The sequence below is a fragment of the Balaenoptera acutorostrata genome, chromosome 18, assembly GCF_949987535.1.
Source record: "Balaenoptera acutorostrata chromosome 18, mBalAcu1.1, whole genome shotgun sequence".
NCBI lineage: Eukaryota > Metazoa > Chordata > Mammalia > Artiodactyla > Balaenopteridae > Balaenoptera > Balaenoptera acutorostrata.
In genome coordinates this window covers 9,641,926-9,663,306 of record NC_080081.1, presented here as the reverse complement: position 1 = coordinate 9,663,306, position 21,381 = coordinate 9,641,926, and the positions used below count along the sequence as shown (strand labels likewise).

The following is a 21,381-nucleotide window of genomic DNA, read 5'->3' as shown; positions in this document are numbered from 1 at the left end:
ATAACGTCTATTCCTCAGTAGGCCTGGACCATGGGGGCGCGGGGTGTCTCAGGTGCACAGGCTAACGTCTCAGAGAGGATGTGAGAGTTGAGGTCCTGAAGGAGGAGCCACAGGAAGAAGGGTCCCCCTGAAGCGATGATGCAGAGGTCTGTACACGGAAGAGGGGGACAGGGAAGCAACCAGCATCTCAGTCGCCATTTGACACGGGCATTTAGGGGAGGACAGAAGACAAGCCACTGAGTGCCGGAAGCGGCCCAGGAAGCAGTGCGGCCGTGGCTTCCGCTCAGTGCCCTGCCAGGTGCCCTGCTTAGGGCTGTGGAAGGAGCATCTGTTGAAAGGCTGCTAAAGACACGTGTGGCTGGAATCCGGGGCCCACAAGTTCAAATGCATAGGGATAAATAAAATTACATATCCGAGCCTTAATGAAACTGTAAAAATTCAATGGCGCAGGCTAAATAGGGATAAGATTCTAAAGAGACAGGCAAAACACCGGAGTGAGGATAGTTTCCAGAGTGGCAAGAGAGGAATAATTGATTAACAAAGACTAAACACCACCAGAATGTAAAGTGGTGCAGCCACTATGGAAAACACATACGGTTCCTCAAAACACTAAAAACAGAGTTGCCATATGATCCAGCAATCCCACTCCAGGGCATATATCTGGACAAAACTCTAATTAAAAAAGATACATGCACCCCGATGTTCATTGCAGCACTATTTACAATAGCCAGGACATGGAAGCAACCTAAATGTCCATCAACAGATGAATGGATAAAGAAGATGTGATACATATATATACAATGGACTATTACTCAGCCATAAAAAAGAATGAAATAATGCCATTTGCAGAAACATGGATGGACCTAGAAACTATCATACTAAGTGAAGTTAAGTCAGAAAGACAAATACCATATGATATCATTTATATGTGGAATCTAAAATATGACACAAATGAACTTATCCACAACGCAGAAACAGATTCACAGACAGAGAGAACAGACTTGTGGCTGCCAAGTGGGAGGGATGGACTGGGAGTTTGGGATTAGCAGATGCAAACTATTATGTATAGAATGGATAAACAACAAGGGCCTACTGTAGAGCACAGGGAACTATATTCACTATCCTGTGATAAACCATAATGGAAAAGAATCTGAAAAAGAATGTATATATATGTATAACTGAATCACTTTGCTGTACAGCAGAAATTACCACAACATTGTAAATCAACTACACTTCAATAAATTTTTTAAAAAGACTACACAACACCAAATACTGGCCCTCTATACATTGATAAGAATGAAGTAAAATTTGAGATATTAGTTAATGGGAGAATAATGCAAAGTTAAGAACACCTTGTTCCCGTCCCCTTCACTCTTCTCCTTTGCTGTAAGATCCTGAACAACCTGAGGGACAAACTGGTTCAAAGAAAAGGGAATAATATCAGACATCGAGGTGCTAATCTGGAAGCATCTATATCCTGCCCTCCTTTGTTAAAGTGGTCACTTATTCTCAAATAACAGTGATGTATTCCTATTTTGCCACCGTATCTCTAATTTCTAGCTCATCGTGTGTCTGTGCTGTGCCGGACACTATTCTATGTCTAGTTTCTCAGTTGCTTCTGACAACCCTGTAAGGTAGGTCTATCACTCACCCATTTCACAGATGAGGAAATCGAGGCAAGAGAGGTTCATTACTTTCCCAAGGTCACCATGCTAGTATCCAGTACAGACATGATCCAAACCCCAAGGCCATTATTTTAAGTTTGAATTTTTTCTAAAGTCGTTTTTGACTTTGTAATGCATTTTCATGGCAAGTATCCTTATGCCTCCATTGCTGGATTCATATATTGTGTAAAATGATACTTGTTTTTTACTGCTAAGTATAAACATCCACATCATCACCCTACCTCCCCTGTTGATCTTGTCCTCTGTTCCACACAATCACAGTTTGTAATATTTACACTATAGTCTGTAAATCCTACAGTTGTATTAGCTTTGCTCTTACAGTGAATACATACTAGAGACCAGGCCCATGACCAGTTATTCTTGATTGGTTGAACGGCTTCAAGAAGACTTCATGTAAAATGAAATCTCGAAATTCTTGCCTCTTCAAAAATAATCAAAAAGAGTTTGACACATTCTTTCCCTAAGGACCCTGTAAGCATTGTGACATTATATCTGAGAGCTGAATATTGACATGAAGTTTCAGGCCCCTCTGATGGTCCGCCTTAGAACTGACTTGATCTTTTTTTTTTTTTTCTGGATACCCCATGGATGCTTTCTTTAGCTTTGAATTCTAGCATCTTTATTAAGATAGGCCTAAGTGTTGACTGTTCTCTGTCAGTTTACTGAGTCAATTTGTACCCTTTTAATGTGTATGTTTAAGTCTTCTTTTTCTGCAATTCTTTTGAGTTATATATATCTTGAGGTTTTTTTTTCAGTTTTAAATATACTGAAAGGCACATTTTTATAGAAATGGTCCTGATTCTTTTTTATTATCCTTCACCTTTGACGTTGATTTTGAGAGCACCAGATATTTGTCCTGTTTCATGTAGGGAAGGGTGAAGTTATGCTGTGGGGTAGAAGTGAAGATTTTCACAAGTTGGGTGGGTATGTGTGTATCGGTGTGGCTTCAGTGGTTCACACTCTGCATGCACGCAAGAATCACCCGGAGAACTTTTTAGAGCCGTCTGTGCCTTCAATCACTGTAAGGTTTCGATTTAATTGGCCTGAGAATGATGCTTGAGAATCGGTGAGTTTTAAAAGGCTCTCAGGTCATCGTAAGGTAGAGCCAGATTTGCAAAGCTGGAGTCTTTCCCTCGTCCGAGTCTACGCTGATCAGCCGCCTTGGGGTGCTCACAGCTCTCTCTCTCCCAGCTGCCTGCAGAATAAGGGCCTCTCCTCTGTGATGCCACATGGAATTCCAGAAAACTCCTACCGTCAGCTACACAGTGATGCCCTGACTCGAAGAGAGAACTATTCTTTTTTTTTTTTTTTTAATTTATTTTTGGCTGTGTTGCGTCTTCGTTTCTGTGCGAGGGCTTTCTCTAGTTGCGGCGAGTGGGGGCCACTCTTCATCGCGGTGCACGGGCCTCTCACTATCGCGGCCTCTCTTGCTGCGGAGCACAGGCTCCAGACGCGCAGGCTCAGTAGTTGTGGCTCACGGGCCTAGTTGCTCCGCGGCATGTGGGATCTTCCCAGACCAGGGCTCGAACCCGTGTCCCCTGCATTGGCAGGCAGATTCTCAACCACTGCGCCACCAGGGAAGCCCCGAGAGGACTATTCTGCTTCTCTGGGAACACCGGTCATTTTATTTTATTTTCTATAATTTAATTTTTTTTGTTGAATTTTTAAACTGAACGGACAAGGAACACTGGTTGTTTTAGAACGTCAGTCTTCTTTTGGCTCCGAGATCCTCAGTAGCCAGAGTCTTTTCAGGAAGTTTTCTGTGAGACACCTGGCCCTCTGATATTGTGGTTTATAGTTATAAGCTTTTCAGAGTCCTTACATATGGAAACTGCATTTCTGTTTCTCAGTCTCCTTGATGTTTGGATGATTTCAGAGATGAAAAGGTCTCTTTACTCCGCAATCGTAAAATAGGGGCTCTTTGTAATTTTTTCTACCTAATGACTCTGGCTCTTAATACAGTTTTAAAAATTGAGTTTTTCAACATCATCAATATTAAATTTTAATGAGACATGAAGCTACTTATAAATAAAATTTTATAAATGCTTGAAATTCAATGTATTGCATGATAATTTGGACCAGTAAGAAAAGGAAACATGCTCCTTTTAAATTAATCATGATTACTTATATATAGAGTACACTGGCCAAATTTAAATACACAATTAGGCACCTAATTATGTTTTAAATTTAGCTGCATGCAGAAAGAGATGATCACATGTGCCTAATAAAATTAATTTCCTCATTTTGGTGAAACATTATCTTTTGTTTCCATAAGAACTTCCAAAATAATCTAAAACACTAGTTTGTGTATCTACATAGATACATAATATCAGGAAATAGTTACCAATTTCAATCTATAGTGACCATGTTAACATTTTTTGATTATAGTTCAAAGGCAACATTTTCATTATCTAACCATTAGTGCTACAATGATGCTGAATTCAATCATCGTTTGAGAAAAGGAAGCAAACAGACCAAATTAAGCTTGTATAGAAAGGGAAGTCATGAGGAAGAATGAACACTGCCAACAAAAGCAGACGAAATCAGGGAAAAGAACAACGAGAAAACAACTTAATTCTCTATTATGGCTCTACATCCTAATACAAATATGACGTGTCACCTACGAATTCAAAAGGGCACATACTTTGGTCCATTAGTAAATATTTATAAAGGGTTTCCTAAGAAGCAGGCATTGCTCTAGGCCCCCGGAGACATGAAGATAAAAAAGATGTGCTTCCTGTTTTCCAGGAGCTTAAATCCTTTGGAGATCAATGTGCAAATAAACAGTAGAGCTACAGTAAGATTACTGCCTTTGTGGGAGCCTACCACCCTCCAGGGCAATTCCTTCCTACAACTGGGCTTCTTAAGCCCACATGCTTTAGAAGGAGACTTTCTTGCTCAAAGAGATATTGTCCCCTACATTAGCTGAAGCTACTGTAAGTCACAGTGAGAAAAGGTAAATCCACGTTAATATAATGCAGCAATTGGGAGTTTAGGCACAACTGCTGCATTTAAAATGGTCAGGGGGCGATTTGATTTAGCAGCATGATTTTAAAGGCTTGGAGGTTTCCAGTGCAAGGACAGCCTAACTCCTGAATGCTGGCCACTCTCCATACAAGACATGGGCACACTCAGCCCCTACAAGAAAGAGCAACAGACTCTGACCAACCATGCATTCCAGTCCTGCCCCAGCTTGGAGCTTGCTCCGAGCAGGTTACTAAATCTATAAAGTATCTCATCTCCCACACCACACCTGTGATTTCCTGCTCATGCCTGAAAGTCACTGGCATAATCTGTAAAAGTCTTTGCACTTTTGAGACAGGGGGAAGGATGTAAGATTGGTTTCAAAGCCAGGTAAGTATAAGAGAGACAGCAAATTAAAATGCTTTACATCTGTTGGCTTCTAAATTTTTATGAACCAGAAAACTGTATCATTGGCCAAAAGAAGAATGCCCATCTAACTATCAATATAATGCTGGAAATTTACTATGAGGGCATACTAAAATTTAAGAATAAAATTTAGGGATTTATTTGCAAAATGCACTCTTTAAAAATACCAACTATTTATGTTTCTTTCAGCCCAATTTCAGTATTATATTCAGTCCAAAGGCTGTAGCCTTGTGGTTTAGTTCATGTATCTAGAACGCATTTCTCACTCAGTGCAAGATCTTCACATGTTCTTTCTGAAATTCAAACACTTATCCCAGAGTTCATTATGCCATCCTGCATAACACTATGCAGGAGTTGCTACGACGGAAGGCCAGGGTGGGAAGAGGATTGATCAGCCACTCTATCTGATGTGTGAAGGTGGATGGGCTGGGTTTGAACCAGTTTCCCTCCTGGGTAGACAGGGGTGATGCTCTCTTCCCTGGCTATGAGATCCCCATTGTACAGCTGGCCCATTAAGAAGTGAAACCACACCAAAAGACAGATTAAAAATACGTAGATTTGGCTTCCAAAAGAGCACAACCACCATCCTGTTACGCACTGAAAGACTTTCCTCTTAGGACCCGGGTAAAAGTGTCTAGAACTCTCTTAAATGTACCTGGGCCTTAAAACTTTAAGGAAAAATTAAATTTTTTCAACTGACTCCAACAATTCTGCTATGGACTGAATATTTGCATCCACTCCCTCAGCCCCTGCCATTCATATATTGAAGCTCTAACCCCCCAGTGTGATGGTATTAGGAGGTGGGGCCTTTAAAAGTTGATTTGGTTTAGACCAGGTTGGGAGGCGTGGGGTTCTCATGATGGGATTAGTGTCCTTATAAGAAGAGACCAGAGAGCTTTCTCTCCCTCTCTCCCCACTCTCCCTCTCTCTCTTCCCCCCAAGCCATCCCATAAGCACAGGGAGAGAAGACAGCCATCCGCAAGCCAGGAGAGAGGGGTAACCAGACCTAACCATCATGCGTCCTGATCTCAGACTTCCAGCCTTCAGACTGGTGAGAAGTACATTTCTGTCGTTCATGCCACCCAGTCTACGATATTCTGTTATGGCTGCCTGAGCTGATGGAGACAAATTCTCAGAGCATAAAATAATTGTTTAGAATCCCATGGTTTTTTGCTTCAATCGTGAAAGATGTGCAACTTGCATGGAACTGTAACAAATGCAATGATACCAACTAAATGGCAGATGCCAAGTTCTTTCTTTACTGTGCGTGACGGCACGTTTCAGGACTCAGTAGGACAAGCCACGAATCAACGTACACCTTGAGCACATCATATTCACACACAAGCATTTCCCATACGTCTGTTATATAGTTGGTGCACATTCATTAAGTATCTCATTAGCTGTATCCTGTTCCAGAATTACTTTTCGGCTCTCACGCACTCCGCAATGTCTAGTATTCCAGTTACTTAAGACTTACCTTGCCTACTAGTTAAATGTGGAAGGAAACCAAGTCTTGTTGACTCAAGGGGTTCTTTGAGTCCACAACCCTGAACCTTACTCAACAAATAGTTTTAAATGCTATAATTAAGAACTGAGAGATATTTAAGTCTATACAGACATTGCTGAATATACACAGACACAGACTGTATGTTATAGACTATAAGGGAGACTAATATTAAAATTTACAGTTGTGTTTCTTAAAAACTACAGCCAGTCTGAACATAAAATATCAATTATACAACTATTTTTCTCCATTTCATAAACATTGCAAAATAGAAACTGAAAAGGTGTTTTATCAGTAAGACAGACCTATCTCATTAAAGCCACTGTAGCCCAGCTCTTGCCTGCTAAGTCCCAGATCTTCGAGGTCCATGCATTTAAATCCTGGGGGGCACTGGTAGCCTTCTTCCAGCTCTGGTGAGCAGTGGGTATCTGGGATAGCTAGACTATTCCAGGTTACATTTCTGCAAACAACACAGAAAAGGATTAGACAATTTCAACAAGTGTAAGTGTTGATTAAAATGCATAATGTAATCATTCTTCATGAATAACTGCTGTATATAGACACAGATTTAAGATTCCTGATTCATGAATGGTATTCATAACATTAACGCCATGAACATTCTCAAACGATACCTGATTCATCCACACAGAAGCTCTTTATAAGAACATTATCTATCGCCATGACGGTTTTTGTCATTGAAGACCAAGACTCAGAAAAAGCGAAGGAAGGAATTTTTCTGCAGATTTGCAAGGAATGTTAACTTGTCTGGGGATTCCTTGTTATTCACAAATCCTTCTCCTACTATGGGCACAAATGTTACTTCTCCACTTCTAAGCAACAGTACATGATGATAGGCATTTTCCATATGGTACAAAAGTACTGCAAGTCTCATAAATGATACTTGGCCTTCTTCTGCGTTGTCAGATGTTCAGTTTAGAAAGAAAACCAGATAAATAAAGTGAGACTGAAGGAATTAAAGATATCACATTGGAAAGAGAGAGATTATGGGCTGATTTAGTGATAGCTCCAGGAGTATTACAGGTTTTTATTTATTTATCTATTTTTTAGGTAGTTGGTGATATAATTACTTTTCATCTTTCTGGAGGACACACTGGACATTAAGTTGATGTGGAAGGATTTAGACATGTAATGGCTTTCTTGGTAGTGAGTACAGGTAACCACTGGAAAGGTGATTGTGGAATCTCATTCTGGGACCTTAAAATGGGCCCCAAATAGCTGCTATCTGAGACGACTGACATGGTTTGTGTAGGGGCCAAAGTTTAAGCTAGATGATTTCACAAACCTTACAAACCCATGACTTTATTATAGTCATTTCCCACTACATCAATGTTTCTAGGCATTTCCTAAATGGGGACCAACCTTAGGACTGTCTCAGTCTCCTCTGCTTATGGCCAAATTGAGGCAGACGTGTTGGGTCACATTTCTTTTTTTAATATCTTCTTATATTCAATCGGCCACTTCCTTCCCCTTATATAACGTGCTTTCTCTAGAGTATGATGCCTAACTCTCCACGATCCCTTAGCTGCTTGAGGCCACCATGCACATGTGCACACACAATCTCCTACAAAGACATACACAATTTTACACAGTCTTACGCACACACATGCACACAATCCCTGGTGATACACTGCCCAGTTCCATCTCAGTCAAAACAAACCTCTATGTTTATTCCTTCAGGATTCTGCTCTTTGTTAGCAGCAAGCGAGCTAATTTGTCGATACATCTCAGGGAATGTTTAAATAATTGCCACATTTTCAGCTGGTCCTTTGGACCCCACATGCAAAAGGAAAGGCTCTGCTTGTGGAAATCACCACTTGGTTGTGTCAGAAAGATATGATTTTAGGCACACACGTCACTTATTTCCCCTCCTTTTACATTCTTATATGTAGGCCAAATGATGCATCTTCGCTTAAGTCTAGCCTGACTCTATGTTTCTGAGTTTGTACCCACACATCAGAGCAAAGTGGTAAGGGAACTGGGCTTCAGAGTTTCAGAGGAAGGCTTTCTGGGTTGGTTCCAAGCTCTGCCATTGACTGGCTGTGTGACTTGAATCACTTTAAATGTTTCTAAGCTCGGTTTCCTCATCTGTGAAACAGGGAGAGAAGCGTGTGTGAGCTTTAAGTAAAATAAACCAAGTAATGCATTCATCACAGCACCTAGCGTGTTTCAAGTACTCAATAAATGCTTACTATAAATGATTATTAGTCACTACAATAATAAAATGTAACATAAATCCTGGCATGTGAAAACACAACAATAAAGGATTGTCAAAAGAATAGAAGGGCCTGTGCCCCGCAACGGGAGGGGCCGCGATAGTGAAAGGCCCGCGCACCGCGATGAAGAGCGGTCCCCGCACCGCGATGAAGAGTGGCCCCCACTTGCTGTAACCAGAGAAAGCCCTCGCACGAACCGAAGACCCAACACAGCCATAAATAAATAAATAAATAAATAAATAAAGTAGCTATAAAAAATTAAAAAAAAAAAAAAAAAGAATAGAAGGAATTTTGGTACGTGATCCTGAAAGCATTTTGTTCACAGAATTGGGCAGCTGAAAGAAACTTTATAGATGACCTAGTTCTTAATTCATAAGTGAGGAAGGTAAGGTGAAGTGCTGGAAGGGGAAAGTGTACTAGCCCATCAAAATCAGTAATTTTTTTTTCACTTCCAATACTTTAAAAAGACAATAGCAGCAAATATCTGACAAGAACACTCTGTCTACACAAAAAAGTTTCAAAACACACCATCTTTCAGTTATTTGGACAACTGGACTCTGGTGCCAGCCTGTTGGGTGTGAATTCCGGCTCAGCCTTTACTACACGTGTGACTTCGCCAATTTGTGCCTCAGTTTCCTCATCTCTACGATGGTGGGAAAATACTTCCTTCAAGGAGCTGCGGGGAAAATGTTACGTCTTTAAAATACTTAAAACAGGCACTTGGTAGGCAATACGTGCTAGGTGTGACCTATTGTAATTTATAGTTTGAAGTTTCTACATTCCCTAGATTGAACCCCTAGCCCTGGCATGGACAGCCTCAGTTTCCACATTTCAAAAATGGGGACGGCAATTATACCTACCTTGTGGTGGGGGGGGGGTCTTAATGATTAAATGTGGTAATGTACCACTCTCAGAATAGCACTGGAAATAAGTTAATCACTCAATAATTGTTAGCTATTTTGATCATTTTCATTAACTTATAAATATTAGGGTACTTTTTCCTCTTTGATTCCACTTGTTTTTTCTTTCATATTAGTACTGATTCCCATTTGAAGCACAACCCTCACCAGAACAGATAGTATTTTGAAATCTTCTGGCTTCAGAGGCAGCAGATTTGAAACATGTTATTTTTGCCAACATCAAGCTCTTAGAGGATGCTTATTAGAGACATATTTATTAGATGATTAATTGCTCTGGAACTTACGTATCTAAAACCACAGGATAAATATCCTTTCTAAAAATTGAGATGAACGTCATGAGTTTCAGAATATCTACTGGTTATTTATCTTAGTTTCATTTTCTCAGTAACCAAGAATCTTCTAGATTTTATTTTTATTTGTTAATGTTAATTACTTCCTTGTTCATTTTCCCTCAGATAGTCAGGAGAGAACAAGAGGCTCTCTGGAATTAGGGGGGTGAAATTCTTTTTTCTTTTTTTTTTTGAATTTTTGAATTTTATTTATTTATTTATTTGTACAGCAGGTTCTTATTAGTTATCTATTTTATACATATTAGTGTATATATGTCAATCCCAATCTCCCAATTCATCCCACCACCCCACCCCTGCCACTTTCAGGGGGGTGAAATTCTCGCTCCAACCAGCCATATACTAAATAGAGATAATGATTCTCCCAGTCATAATAAATATCCATTCATGCTTAAGTGGGAATCAATACTTTCTTACTCACAGCCCCCTAAAGACGTCCACATTCTCACCTCCAGAACCTGTGAATATATTATCTTACCTGGCAAAAAGGAATTAAGGTTACAGATGTGAACAAGGCTAAAACTCTTGAGTTGGGGAGATCATCCTGGATTACCTAGGTGGGCCCCACCTAATCACACAAGTTCTTCAACGTGGAAAGCCTTTTCTGGTTGTGGTTAGAGAGCTGTGCCTGTGGAAAGGAAGTCTCAGAGAGATGCAACGCTGCTGGCTTTGAAGATGCTAGTTCTGTCCATATGTCTCAGGTCATTCTCCTTTTCCATCTCCTCCTCCTGTAATTCACCTTCAGTACTGAGTTGCTCTGAGCTTGGTCCTTGGCTTTCATGATGCTCTCTCCCTATGCAATCAAGTCCACTTCCATAGTTTCAATTCTCTACCATCTTAGATGCCATTTTAGAGTCCCAGAGCTACATGTCCAACTCCCTGTTAGATCTCTCCACTTTGCTACACCACGAGCACCTCCAACTCTATGGACCCCATACTAAACTCAGACCATTTGCCAACGTCTCCTCTCGTCACAAGCAGCACCAGAGCGCCATCAGCCAAAGTGTTGAGCGAGCCGGATATCTTGGAATCACCTTGATACCTTATTCTCCTGCCACCCTTGTAACTAATCATCATGTTCTCTAAATATCCTCCAAAATCTTTTGGGTTCATTCAACTCTCCATGTCCACCTCTACCTGCACCAGAATCCAGCCTCCTAACTGGTCATTCTGCAGCCTCTCAGCCCTTCCTATCCATTTCGCCACAGAGCATGTAGAGAAGCTTTTCATCATCACTGTCCTACGTTGTGTCGGTCAGTGACAAATCTTTAATATGATCTACAAGACCGTGAAGGACCTGGCTCCTGCCCCTCCAAGTGTCCTAGCATCCAACCACGTTTGTCTTCCCCCAGCTCTCCGTGAGCTCCATCTACTGCAGAACCTTTTCCTCTGCTTGGAAACCTCTCCTCCCATCTTTGCTTGGTTAGCCCCATTTTTTAGCCTTCAGGGTCCAGCCTGAATGTCACCTTCTCAGGGTAGCCACCCTAAGTCACTCAGACTGGGTTAGGTTTCCCTATTAGAAGTTCTCCAAGCACCCACACTTTTCATTTCTGGCACTTGGGACCCGTGTCACTCATGTTTGTGTGGTCAACTCTTCATTGGCTTCTTCCCAACTCGACTGTTGCCCAGTGTAACTTTCAATTTCATATAGCTCCTGACACATAGTCTGTGATGGCTAAATTTATTTATGACCTTGGATAGACTGTGTTGCCCAGATCTTTGGTCCACATCAGTCTAGATGTTGCCATGAAAGTGTTTTTTAGATGTGATTAACATTTAAATCTGTAGACTTTAAGTAAAGCTGAAGACCCTCTATAATGTGGGTGGGCCTCATCCTATTAGCGGAAGGCCTTAAGAGAGAAGTCTCCAAAGAGGAAAGAATTTTGTCTCCAGGCTGCCTTTGGACTCAGGACTTCAATATCAACTCCTGCTGGAATTTCCAGCTTGCTGGCCTGCTCTGAAGATTTTTGTCTTGCTGGTCCCCACAATCACATCAGCCAATTGCTTAAATAAATCTCTTTTTCTCTATATATGTATACACCCTACTGGCTCTATTTCTCTGAAGAACCCTGACTAATACATAGTAGAAGCTTAATAATTATCTTTGAATACATTAACAAATGTGTCATTCTTTCCAACATTATTTAAATCTATGACAAATTTATTTGTTTATTTATGTTTATCTATAAAGTAACTACAGAGGAGACTCTTCAATAATTGGCTCCTGTTGTTTTTATGCAAATTTTTAGTGTGGTATCTAAAAATTGGCATGGATGTTCAATTTTTTTTTTAAATAAATTTATTTATTTATTTTTGGCTGTGTTGGGTCTTTGCTGCTGTGCCTGGGCTTTCTCTAGTTGCGGCGAGCGGGGGCTACTCTTCGTTGCAGTGCACGGGCTTCTCGTTGCGGTGCCTTCTCTTGTTGCGGAGCACAGGCTCTAGGCGTGCCACTAGTTGTGGCACGTGGGCTCAGTAGTTGCGGCACGTGGGCTCAGTAGTTGTGGCTCACGGGCTCCAGAGCGCAGGCTCAGTAGTTGTGGCGCATGGGCTTAGTTGCTCCGCGGCATGTGGGATCTTCCCGGACCAGGGCTCGAACCTGTGTCTCCTACGTTGGCAGGCGGATGCTTAAGCACTGTGTCACCATGGAAGCCCGGATGTTCAATATTTTAAATTTCTGGCTATAGTTGTTCCATATGTCAAAAAGAGTACTGGAATCCCTCAGAGTGGTTGTTTTTCAAAAGGCTTTCATTTTCTGCCTGGCATATGTTTTTTTTTTTTTAATTCTTAACAAAAAATCCTGTTTGCAAATAACAGTAAGCGGGAGTTTGAGATCTAAGAAAACGTGCTCTGAACTTGTCGCAAAGACCGTTTACGGCCACAGGCAACACTTCTACAGTTTTATGGTTTTAAGTTAATCAACCATCACTCCTGATGGTCCAGAGCACTCAGCTGTATCCTGGTGCACAGCATTACGATCTCAGTCCAGTGAGGCACCAGCTTAATGACCTCGGACCATTCACTTCAACCGTCTGAGCCTCAGTTTCCTCATCTGTAACACGTGAAACTTTTCAGCTATTTAAAAAACAGTTCCCAGAAGGACCGCATCCCACGTGCAGATGAAGGAAAAGGTCAGTGATTAGAGAGAAATCACGTGCCCCACTGTGCTCTGTTCTCACCCCTCCGCAAGGCTCTACGACGCCACTGCAGTAGCTCAAGGCTTCGCGTTCACTACTCACACTGTCGTTTTCTACTGATAGCAAACTCCTGTCACTGCTGGTGGCACCACATTAGGTGCTGGCCTTCTGTCATGACTGCCACCTACAAACATAACTGTGCTTATTATTATTTAGCCCCTTTTCAGAAATCGTCTTTCTCACATTCTTAGTGGGGCCACTTGATTTCATTTGTCTTTTTATTCATTCAAAATAATTATTTTGGGCAGGTCTCTTCTATGCCCCATAACCTGCTAGGAATGGAGACGACTGAGAAGGTACTTCCAACTCGGGGACTTTACTGCTCGGTGTGAGAGAGAGAACAGAAAAGTAATGGCTGGAGTAGAACAGGATGAATAGGTAAGAGCTATCTATACGCTCATGGTGTTACAGGAGCACAAAGTGGAAACATCACATATGACTGTGGATGGTGGGTGGTGAGTACTGGTGTCCCTCATTTGAGAGAAAAGCCCAAAAAGTAAAAAAAAAAAAAAGAAAAGAAAAAAGAAAAAAACACTAACAAAAGAGGTTATACCTTAAGTTAGTTGCAAAATTTTCACAAAATATACTTCTAATGTGAACTTATAGATAGCAATTTTGTTGATATTTTTCTTACTTTTTTCCCCTGGAAGAAATGAAGTTAAACAAGATGATGACTTCTCGATAGCCAAATCTTATCCATTTGTTGTAAGAGACATCCCCAGAGGCCAAGCTACAACATATTTCTGAAGTCTGCGTTCTGTAAGGAAACTGTCAATGATGCAAAGAAGGAAGTACACAGCACAACAAACCCGCATGCCACAGACAACACTACACACCTGAAGAGCGTTTTGTAACTTATTGCATCAAGAAGGTTTCTTTTCCATTTCTAGTGTATGTTCTAGGAAGAAGTCATAAATAGAAGAACACACTTCCAGTTAAACCCATGGAGTCAATACACACACCATCTTTACGCTGGGAGAATAGTGAATATGGCTTAGGTCGTTGCTTGCCTCACTCCTAGTGGCAGACACGAAAACAAGGTTCATTCTCTTGCTAAAAGCTCAGCCCTGCATTTAGAGGTTGCCTCTCTCACTGCACGTGCTGACAGCAAACGTGCTCTGGCTGTTACCTGCCTTTCAGATTTGTTCCACAGAATCACTGGGCTTTGTTTTCACCTCTATTTGGCCTCCTCTCTCAGGATTAATTAAAAACTCCTATAAACTGGCCTGGCTAATTCTATTGCTGGATGCTTTGGAAAACGAATCCCACCCTGGAATTTGCAGAGATGAAACTAGTTACTGATTTTTGAAAACTTTTAATTGCTCTGTCTGGACCTTTAGAGGGACTGAAAAACAAGATGACTAGTCTTTGGCAGGAAATAATATTGACATCACACCTCTTCTTATAAACAAGTGAATCTGGCACTTTTTCTAAGAAATTAGGAAATAAGTTTCTCCTTACTGTTAAACTGAGAGTATTTTAGTATGATTTTTCCATTATTTCATCCTTTCCTGAATGGCTAGGTAAGCAAAGCCATAAAGCACTGAATCCATCGTGCACCAAAATGGTAAAATTAAATAGTTTTTCAAACACATGAAATTTAAATGACAATGTGTTATTTTACTTAAATTTTTAAAAAATAGTCATCTTACCTTGTTATCTCTGAATAGTTTTTAAATTATATATTTTCCCCAAGTTTACTTCCTTATCTGTATCTCTCACTACTGTGCCAATATGGATAAGGGACAAAAAGATGTGACAAGGGCCAGGAGACCAGCATCTGAACCAGGGTCAGGCAGTGAGAGGTACATGAATGTCTTCAAAAAGAGTATTAGAAAGACAAAGTATCAGGACACAGCAAATTCAGTGATCAGCTCCAAACTGGAAATGTGAAAACTGTTTTGAGGTTATAAGACAAAGTCTACTACCCTTGAACCTGGGCCAAGAGCTACTCAAGCAGTAACTCTCCGCCCTTTGCCTAAGGAACTAGGAGATAAGAGTGAGAAGATATCTGTAAGCAGTCAGGTGACATGATGGCTAGTGGTCCCCACAATTTGAGGCCAAGATTACAGGACTTCAGCTGGTGATTTTGCCACTTAGTGAGTATGTGGCAAGGAGCTATTTCCTATTCTCTCTCACGAGGACCATAATACCCAGTCTATGAGATCACGTTAGGAGTTAGCAGTTAGGAATATAAAGTACTTCATTCATTTTAGGAGCTCAAACTGTATTTACATTTACTGGCTGTGGCTTGGCCGAGTTACATGGTTGGAGAACAGCCTTTTTTTTCACTCTGTAGGCTTCCACCCTTTTGGGACGGTCAAAGGATGCTAAGGGCTCCACAAAGGTAAGAACATGTAGCTACCTGAAACGTGAAGGCCAGGCAAGGATTTAGGAAATGCCAAAGCCCCTGTCCCCAGATGCGTTTGACCACAAGGTGCACTTGACAATGCAATCGCTAGACCTAAAAACATGTGAGTCACTGAATGAATAAAATTGAGAGGACTGCCCTAGAATTCCCAGAACACATGGACAACCTGCTTCTTTGTGAGAATGACAGGAGGCTCTAATTACGTCTGTTGCTTCTTAGACATTTCTGGGGAAACAGCCTGAAGGGAAGAGGAAACTCAAATCACCCCCCGGTGGAGCTCTAGCAGCTAAAAGCTTAGCATTTCTTTGAAGACACGTGATTTATCTTTTAAAAAGCCATGCAAATTGTGTTCTAGTCTATAACGTATCTTCAGGAATAATGTAAAACTAGGGTTTTAAGTCCCTGATTTCTAATCCGGCCAGTCTAGGAATTTCAGCCCTGCCTATAAATACAAATCCGTGGATGCAGCCTGTAGTCCCTATTTTCACAAAGTTCCCCAGGTGATTTTCTCTGCTTAAGAGATCTAACCCTAGAAATGAATTCCCGAAATGGACTGCTTGTTCCGCTATAGTCATGGCATGCTGGTGCGGCTTCTATCCCGGGGAAAAGCAGGCTGGTCTGGCTGAACTTGAGACATCACAATGATACTACATATGATGTCTACGAAGGCAACTACAGTCGACACTCTTTGCCAGGGCCTGGATCGGCAGGCTCTTCATTTCACATTCACGCGGTATGTTCCGAAGCGGCAGTGCATCATCTGAGAACTCACCCCTCAAACAGGCAGCCTTAACCACTTACTCATACGGCCCGTTCAGAACTTGTCTCCTAAGCATACGCTTCTCGTAACCGAAGAAGAATTAAAGGTTTTACTCAAATACTCTGGAGACACACATGCTGAAGATCACCTCACATATTGACCAAATTACAGTAAATATTTAAAAGCACAGAAATCAGTGTCAAGGAGATCTGGTTTTAAACCTTGCTTCTGGCACTTCCAAGCTGTTTCATCTTAGACATCTTCTTTAAAGAAATTGAGCTTCAATTTCCTTCTCTGTAATAGACGGTGTAAAAGTAGAACACAACTTACCAGATTGTTACGAGTATTAAATGAGAAAATAACAGATATCAGTTGTTCAATGAAGGTTATTTCCACTAACAATAAATAGGAGTCTTATATATTAATAATTATATTAACTAGTTAATATAATTATTAACATATTAATTACAATATAATAATTATAAATTAGTATTGCATATGATTATAATATATAATAAATATATTATTAATCATATTAATAATAAAATCTATATTATTACATTATCCTCTTTTGGGGAAGTAAACATAAGATCAAAAGAAGTGCTATAGTGTAATTGATCAAAATAAATTACTCAATTTCTTTTAGACCCTTTTCAAACTGTAGGATTTCCTTTTTTATCCTGAAGATTCTCACGAATGCTTTTGCTCTTTTAGTGAAAATCACACAGGTATTCATTTTTCATATGGGAGTTTAGTCTATTCTCAAATATTTTCTTTTTTCTTTTTTGGCCAAGCCACACGGCTTGTGGGATCTCAGTTCCCTGACCAGGGACTGAACCTGGGCCATGGCAGTGAAAGCCCAGAATCCTAACCAGTAGGCCACCAAGGAACTCCCTCAAATATTTTCTTATATTTAATTTTAAAACATTATCATCATATGAAAGGTTAATCTAACTGGTGGCTCAAGTGGTCTGCATCTTTGAGATGCATGTGCACAACAAATTTAAAAGAGATATATGGAGTAATACAAATATATTGCATATCACTATTTTACAGATTCAGATGAGACTGAACCCCCTGGAATATAACATCAACATAGAGATAGAAACCAGGTATAATATTGTTTTAATTTTCTCTACGACATATATTATGAAGAGTTTATGTATATGGAGTGGATCTGTATGTGAAATAGGTTTATGAATGTGGGATTATAATATCGCAGAGGCTGGTTAAATGGCGGCACAAGCATGGGCTGGGAGTTCAAATCCCAGCTCTCTCGTTTACCATGTGGACACATTATTTAACCCCTTTGAGGCTGTGTCTTCATCTGCAAAATGGGGGAAATAATCCCTTCAGATTGTTCTAAAAGGTAGTTACAAGCAAAATATCTGAGACATAATAGGTGCTCCACAATCATTGCTATTAATTTATTTAGAAATCTACATATATCATCAGAGTACTTTCATTTCTTAAATATTAAAGAAAATGTTTCCAATATCCAAACTTGTTCTTATATCTCCCGCGTGGCAGATATCTCAGCCTGAACCCTGTAAGTTAAATAGAGTAGTCTTTTTTCATCTTTTCAAAAGAAGTTTAAATATAAATCAAGAAGACTTCACAGACCTTTGCATGAATTTGAGGCACTTATCATTTCACATATTCTACAAAATCCTCTCTTGATAAGTCCATGGAAATTAAAAATTAATATTCTAAGTCCCATGTTTCTATTTTTAATTCTTCTGACCTTTCCAGTTTTAAAAAAACCTCATTATGTTGTGAACAGAATTTATAAGACAATCACTCATTTATTTTATAAGTACCCTAAAGGGAAAACTTAAAAAATTTTTATTTGGACCAGCAATAGAAAACTGCCCCAAATCCAGCTTTATATTGTCTCTGGTCTAAGTCTTAGTGATATTTTATAAAATACCACGAAGTCCTAAAAACTGCCGTTGGGTGGGGTAACCATAAAATGTATTGTCCATACTGAGATTCTCCTGAGATCACAAAGGAAGTTATTAGTAATTACCCTGCAGCAACAGGGATACACCAGGATTGCCCTGGGTGCCTGTGACATGTGATCCCCTACCTCTGGGTCTTAAAGCTGATGGTCCAGTCATTACAAATATTCACCCGAACTCGTGGTTGAATCTTCTCTCCACATAGTAAACTTTTATGAACTTAACATTTACATTTCGTTACCTTAAAGCTTTTCTAATTATCTCAATCTTGGGGATGAGATGTCATTATTTGATACTAAGCTATGAATAAATTTCTCTCCTTTCTCAGGAATGATAATAAGGTGTCAGGTAAATCTTCATCTTTTCTATTTCACCTACCAGCTCCTTTTCACATGTTCCTCTTTTAGCTTCAGGGAGATTTCTGCCATCACGTTTGGCATTTTGCAACACCTGTTTCTGCCACAGGCCACTGCGTTTCTCAGCTCTCTTTAGGATATGAACTGCCTTGCTTAGTCAAATCCCATTACTTGTTCCATAATTGTCTTAAGTCACGATTAATTACCAGAGAAGAAGCTAAAGCTTTACTAGTAATGCTACAGAGGACACAGCTGAGATGCCCTTCTATCCGCTTTGTAAGAAATCACCTCCATTCAAAAGCAAAATCCATGTATTGAATCCCTTCCTTATTTATCCTGTTTGCGTCACAGATTAAACATAATCAGTTCTGGAGGTCAGCCGTGAAACCTAGGACATACAGGTTTCTGAACAGGTGCATCTCTGCCTGAAAGCTCTCCCGTTATTAGGCTACAGTGCGTGCAAATTAAGCAGAGGTTGGAACAATTGTTAAAGGACGATGATTAAGAGAAATGAGGTCATGACGGCAACCGGCAACACTGATCTCTGGAAACACAACCATCATACCAAAGCTTAATATCTGACTCAGAGATGTTTATGAGAAATTCCTAGTTAAGAAGCAACAAAAGGAAAGAAAAAAGTTGGAAATTCTTTTAAATTGGGATTTTTATGTGTTTCATTCTGACTTTGGACACTGAGTCTCTAAAAAGAAAGCAAATTAATGTCTGGGCTGGAACTAACGGTAAAACTGTATTGACAGTTTTTCTGCTAATGAGCGAGACTTTAAAACTCAGTTAACACTGAACTGAAAATATAAAAGAAAAATGGTGGAAATGATTGGTCCTTGAAATAAGTCATCAAACTTATGAAAATTGTTTTCATCAGTAACACTGCTCATAAAACCATGTGGCCAATTATGTATTTTCTTCTTAAACAGTAAATTAAGAATCACATAAAGAGAAGGCAAAATCCATGTGTGTGTACATAGCCACTGGGCAGATTTTACAAATATAAGAAAGAGAAAATGCAGACATCTCCCTGTAACTGCTGTCTCGAGTAACTGAAAAGTCTCCCAACACGTATGAAATTCTTCCCAGTGCACTCCTTTTTTTTTAGGATAACGTAATGAGCTGGAGCTAATAGAATATGAGAGGTCTTTTAACATTTTTTTCAGACACTCATTTTTGAGAACAGAGTACAGCACAGAGCTGGCTAAGAGGACTTACTGAATGATTCAAAGGCCATGAGTTCAGATGATACTCATACCTGTCTGCCCTATTTGTATTATATTTTCTGTGTCAAAGTTAAGTCTGCAGCATGATGCCTGATCTCCTAGCTGGGTTAACAAGTTTGAGAATTCTTGCCTTTCAACTTGGTTTTTAACAAAATGGGAACTTTAAACCAGCCTCCTAAACTCACTGCGGTTAGAACATAGCTGCTTCCTTACCCAGAAGCTTTCTCTTTTCTTCACTTCTACGTCTATTGTCTCCTGCCCACACGATATTTTTCCACCCTCATATTCATTCATGGAACAATCTAGACATATTCTACAGCCCACATACATTTCAAAAAAAAACTACCTACAGGTTTCCTCCCATGCATTTCTTCCCTCACCCACACAAGTCAACTCCCTTACTCACCACTTCCTTCAACTTTCCTATCCTGTGTTTGTACTAATTCACTGCTTTCCTCTGCTTTTAACGTTGCTTTTCTATTTTTTAACAATTTCTCCTTTGTCACTTTTAGCAACTTGCTTTTCTTCCTCTGTTCTTTTTTTATTTCCTCCTCCTTATCAATTTGTCATAGAGTTATTATCTGTCTAAATATAACACACTATTAACCATGCCTTCAATAAATAGTTACTAAGTACTTACTCTGTGCTAGGATACTAGGTACTGACCAAAGGGAAATGAATCTTATCGACCCTTTCCCAAATGTGTCCTTATGGACCTCACAGTGTAATGAGGAAAATAGGGGAAAAAATAGCTGTGAGTGCCAGAGTGCTAATTCTAGCAAGATGGGCTACATTAAATTTAGCTCCTTCCACTACAAACAGCTAGATCTGTTGGATAAACACTAACATTTAAAAATGCATATCTGGGCTTATAAGAAAGAAAAATACATTCCAAAACGGCAACATGTAAGAGGAAACTAAAAACTAGAGGAAGGGAAATACATGAGTTGACTAAATGGTGGTCTCAATGGGGACTAAGTACCCAGTAGCCAAGAGCTTGGGTTTCAATGCCTACAAGAAGCAGAAGACAGGGTCCTAAGCCCATGTGAGTCTGGGAGCGGAAAATGGGACCCCCATGCATACAGACATATTATGATTAAAACGAGCTCCAGAGTGTGATATTGGTGAAGGGATCGTCAAACAGGTCAATCAGGCACAATAGAGATTATAGGTACAGACCCAAATATAGACAGGGAATTAGTAAATGAGAAACGTAGCGTTAAATTCTGTGAGTAATGACACACAATAAATAGTGCGGGGAAAACTGCCTTGCCATATGATGAAAATCAGTTGTAGTAAGATATACGTGACATACAATATATTGCACATATTAAAAAGAACAGCTTGATAAATTCTGACATATGCACAGAACCACACTCAAGAAAATGAACATACTGACTAATCCCAAAGGTTTCCTAGTGCCCCTT

The 21,381-nt window shown here is 40.0% G+C and overlaps 1 protein-coding gene across 1 annotated transcript in view; it reads right to left on the bottom strand.

The window, feature by feature from the left end:
• NALCN (sodium leak channel, non-selective) overlaps positions 1-21,381 on the bottom strand; it is a 283,440-nt gene that overhangs the window by 230,644 nt on the left and 31,415 nt on the right. Inside the window, 1 exon segment of the mRNA XM_057532605.1 lies at positions 6,885-7,039. Within this exon segment, the coding sequence (XP_057388588.1) occupies positions 6,885-7,039 (155 nt within the window).